Source organism: Miscanthus floridulus, chromosome 3 (genome assembly GCF_019320115.1).
Source record: "Miscanthus floridulus cultivar M001 chromosome 3, ASM1932011v1, whole genome shotgun sequence".
NCBI lineage: Eukaryota > Viridiplantae > Streptophyta > Magnoliopsida > Poales > Poaceae > Miscanthus > Miscanthus floridulus.
Genome location: NC_089582.1, coordinates 61,049,587 through 61,054,239, shown reverse-complemented (window position 1 = coordinate 61,054,239; position 4,653 = coordinate 61,049,587). Strand labels below are relative to the sequence as shown.

The 4,653-nt window shown below is 43.5% G+C and overlaps 1 protein-coding gene across 1 annotated transcript; it reads right to left on the bottom strand.

Annotated features, from left to right (window-relative positions):
- Positions 1 to 945: 945 nt before the first annotated feature.
- LOC136545843 (uncharacterized) lies at positions 946 to 4,069 on the bottom strand. The gene is made up of 3 exons (XM_066537821.1): positions 3,648 to 4,069; positions 3,410 to 3,553; positions 946 to 1,176 (listed from the first exon to the last, which is right to left on the bottom strand). Exons 1-3 carry the CDS (start codon positions 3,873 to 3,875, stop codon positions 1,033 to 1,035), a joined length of 516 nt encoding a protein of 171 aa, XP_066393918.1. The 5' UTR covers positions 3,876 to 4,069; the 3' UTR covers positions 946 to 1,032.
- Positions 4,070 to 4,653: the final 584 nt, after the last annotated feature.

Below are 4,653 nucleotides of genomic sequence, written 5' to 3'. Positions count from 1 at the left end.
GGCCGCCAAGAATCCCCAGATGCAAGCGGCGTCATCGTGCCGTCGTGCTAGGAGAGGGAGGGAGTTGCGGGGCCCGTCCACCGGGGCCGTGCGCGCCGGGGAGCCTCTGCGGCCGCCCCCGCCCGCGCTCGGAGACATGAAAGGAGACACGAGGGTGGAGCAGCAGCTACGTGAAAGTACTATTCTACCCTTTAAATTTATTTTAAAATAATTCTTTGCTCATATATTTTTAGTTCTGGACCTACATATTTTTTTTGTTCTGACCTACAGCTTAATTTCCTTACTTTATAGTCATCTGATCTATCTAAATAGATGGCTCTAGTTTCTTTCAAGTACATTAAAATTTTCACATTCTGTTATTGTAATTTTTAGAATAGCTTATCTGTTAAATCGAGATTAAAAAAAATCTAGTCTGGCCTCCTCTTTACTCACTCTCCCCTCCTGGGTTAAGATGATGTATATGTCCATGCTTATTTCATTTCTCTATTTCCATGTCCCATCCATGGTTTCTATCAAAAGTTACAGTAGTTTCCATTAAACTTGCGGGCACAATATTTCAAAAACGTACTCCACATTCTTCCTGACAGAAAATCATTTAGCAGTTGAAAAGCTAACTGTTTTTCAGAGAAACACAGCAGATTTTTTTCTGACCTTAAACTTTATAAGCATCACATGATCGTGATCTTCCATCCAACCTTTATAGGCTCTGTTCGGCTTACCCCATATTCGATTTGTTCGGCTTCTTTTTTCAGCCGGAACAACGTTTTTCTCTCACAATAATTCAGCAAGAACAGTTGTTTTCAACCAGTTTTAACCAAAATTCTATCAGCCGAACGGGACCATAACATATTAGTACATATATGGATGGCGGTGGTGGTGGTTGGGTGGTGTGTGTGTGTGGGGTGGCGGGGGGGAGTTATTGCATCTGGAACAGTTGCGGTGGCATCATGGGTCAATATGACTTTTGCTTCATTATTGATACAACAGATTACGGATACATGCTATTCCAAGTTGTCCATATAAAACTTGGGCTTATAGGCTTGCCACGGGCATGATGTAAAAGGTGGCTCGAGATGTGTAGCAGAGCCTTTTGGTGTCCTTAAGTCTGAAATCGATTGTGGTAACCACGATTGATCTGCCCTTCCTCAGTATCTGCGCTTCAACATCCACTTCAGACTGCATGAAGATAAATGATGGGATTAGGATTGGATACATGCTTGAAATCTGACATGATAAAGTATTTGACAATGAGATGCAAGAACTCGAATGTCTTTATATCCCATTTTTCCTATTGTTCACTAGTTTGTGTTTCAATTAGAAATACTATGTTAGAGATTTGGCATCAGAGGAGAGTAGTATAGCCACGATTCCTCAGAAGTTGATTTCTAATGCTTGTAAAGAAAATATGCCATGCCTAAATTCAGTGAGGAACATAGAGATATTAGTACAAAGGAGAGAGTGCAGGAAATAAATGCAAGAAATAAATTATGGCACAAGTGAAGAGAAGCCCAGGACGGGTGTCGTCGTCTAGGCGTGACTTCTTGTTTTGATCTCCCCTACGCCTAGGACGTTGTCTGGGCCAAGAGCTGTTTCCATTTGGTTCTTCTTTCTCGTTGTTGATACCCGTTCCCGAGGGAACCGCAGCATGAGGAATGTCCGCGTCTCGTCGCAAGGCTCTTCACTTTTTTATTAGTAAGGAGTAGCGAAAAGAGACTTTCTATTTCTCAGAAGCCTGCCTCCATCTGGCAGCTTTTTTTCTCACGAAAGACCCTTTGACTTGATAGCCAGAACGCCGATGAAAGAGAACGGAAGGAGTTCTATAGCGCCCTTCCTAAGTTTACTGAATTGGCAAGAAATGACAGAAGTACTATTCGCAGCAGCAATGTCAATGGGATTCGTTAGCTACAAGGTTGTCTTCAGGGTCAGCAGATGAGAATGAGATAACTTAGCATTTTGATTTCATTTTGCTCCTACTATCATGTAAATGGACTCAACTGTGAGTTAAATGTACGCGACTGATGTCACACTGACATGGGGCATCACAGCAAGTATCACGTGGAAGAGCATGGAATTATAAAACTGGTATCTGTTAGATTTATTCCAAATCAAAAGCATAATTTAGAGCTATATGACATGCCACTCTTCAGGGCCCACTTTATCACAATCCAATTTCCCAACAAGGACACAACATTACAACATACATTACTAGTGAATGACCGAAAAATTACCAGTGACAATCTCAAGCTTCGAATCTTTTTTTCTCAGATTAGATATAAATCAGAGAGAAGCTAAAAGTGTTCAGTTTGTGAAAGTTCAAATCAAAATAATTAAACCCTTGGACCTTTTGAGGATTAAAACCGTCTTATATGATTATTATATAGGACAAAATCCATCTTAGAAACTGTGTTCCAAAAATTATGACAACAGTAGAATAGATGCAATCAAACTACAATAACTTTTCGCTTTGATATCATTTGTAGATATTAAATTTTTCAAACTGGCAATATACTCTTTTATAAGCATTTGAATACCTATTTCATTTATGCTCATCACATCAATCATATTCTACCATTTGCGGCCTCTAGAATGCCATGCATTCTGGATCTAATGCTTTGCAGTATAGCACTTTTAAGCTCCCATACTTTCTCTTTTTAAGTGTGAATGTATGAAACCTTCCACGGTTATGTACATGCTTGTATTGAACTATTGAGTCTGGACTGGACCCCTAACCTTTCTTCAAAGTTGAAACAAATGGACCAAGACTTTGCAAGACCTATTAGCATCGGATAAACAATCACCAGGTTTAACACTATTTAAACATATTTGCTACCAGTAAACCAGATATTGGCAGGCCTGATATATTTCACATCTATCATTCTATAACGTTTACCTCAAACATTGGCTAGAGGTTCTACTAGATCTCACTCAATCAAATCCATCCCCTTTCTGGCAAAGTTGCAATGCTTGTTCAACGACTCTCATTTACAAACAGTTATTTACATCTAAAACTAACTGCCTCGTCAGGTTGGGGAGCTTTTGGGTTGCAGTCTGAACTCTGAATCAGAGTTGTAGGCAGTAACCGGTTCTGGTTGCTTTTCTTTTCTCCTCTGCTACAAACTCTTGTATTTCAGTTGCTTTAATGGAAATGGGGATGCCTCTGTCGGGAAAAAAAATTACATCTAAAACTTCAGAAAATCTGTTTCCTGTAGCTACATTGATAACAACCAGCCAGACACCCCCAATCCCCCAAATTATCTTGACGTTTTAAATAGCTGCACAAAGTTGCCCAAAGAGGACATAGTAATGTGAAATTCGAGTATATTGATGCTGGATGTAGGCCAAGATTATTGGAAAAGCAATATGTATCAATATGTATCAGGTGCACAGAACTTAATTAAAAGAAGATCACATTGCATCGCGCCGCAGCGAGGTAAGCGGTGCTAAGCTCGCCGAGGAACATCTCCCGATCCCCGGCGGCTGCCCGCGCGCACGCCATCCCGACGGCCTCGGCCACGGCCGCCACCGCGCCGCCGTGGAGCGTGTTGTATGGGTTCTGCAGGGAAAAGTCCATGGAAGGGAACTAGGTAGGTAAGCAGCAGAGAGAGAGAGAGATTTGAACGGGGAGCTCAGTAGCAGTGGGTGCTCACGGTCACGGCGTGTGAGACGGTGATGGTGCAGGAGACCCGCGGGGCCGGGGAGGTGGAGACGGCAACTGAGGAAAGGATGGCGCGGACGAGCGCGGAGTAGGCGTCGGGCTGCTCGGCCGATGCCGGGAGGCGCGCGTCGGCGCCTAGGGCGCGGAAGAATGCCAGCATCACCGCCCGGGAGTCCGCCGGTGACAGCTTATGCCCCGGTTTCCCGTCCGACTCCGACATCTCCTCCTCCGCCTGCGTCGTTTGCTTTGCTGCTCCGGAAGTCCGGCGCCGTGGGGGTGGTGCGAGTTCGGGATGGGGCTGGGGCGGGGAGGCATGTACCGGCCGGAGTAATGCGTGACAACTGACAACCGCTGTTGGTTGTTGGCCGTGCCGTGCTCCCTGAAAATATCGTGTGGTGGACGAGGGCCAAGCGCTGTGCGTGCACGCGAGGCGATCGCGGCTATAGTTCGTCGTCGGAAGAAGAAAACAGAGGAAGGCCAGCTGGGTGAAGCAGGCCAAGGATGGGCCTGGCCCATTTACCGTTCAGGCTTTTTTTCTTTTTAATTAAAATTTCTATTTTAAGTTAATTCCTGAAATTCAAGTGAATTTGAATCCGGCATAAATTTGGATGGAGAATTAAAAGTTTCAGTAAAAGTAATAGAGGGACTTAGGAATCTTATATACTAAGTTTTCATAATTTTCATAGAAATGTCCCCAAGCCAGTTTCTTTTATTTGAGAGGTATTGATACTAATTTGAATTTTTGGTCTGATAGATATTATCCCCTTCCCCTCTTGCAATCTTGAATTCCTGATAGAGTTCCTGATACCTACTCGTATTTCCCAAGCAATATTCGAGACACAAAGTCCACCCTGATCACCTCAGATGCCAGAAGATGTTTGACGAGTGGTACAACCTCATTTCTTGCAGAATCATATTCAGTGATTCTCAACCACATGTTCTAGCAGTATAACTTTGCTCTCATCATCTTTCTCTCATCCTCGATTAACACATTACTG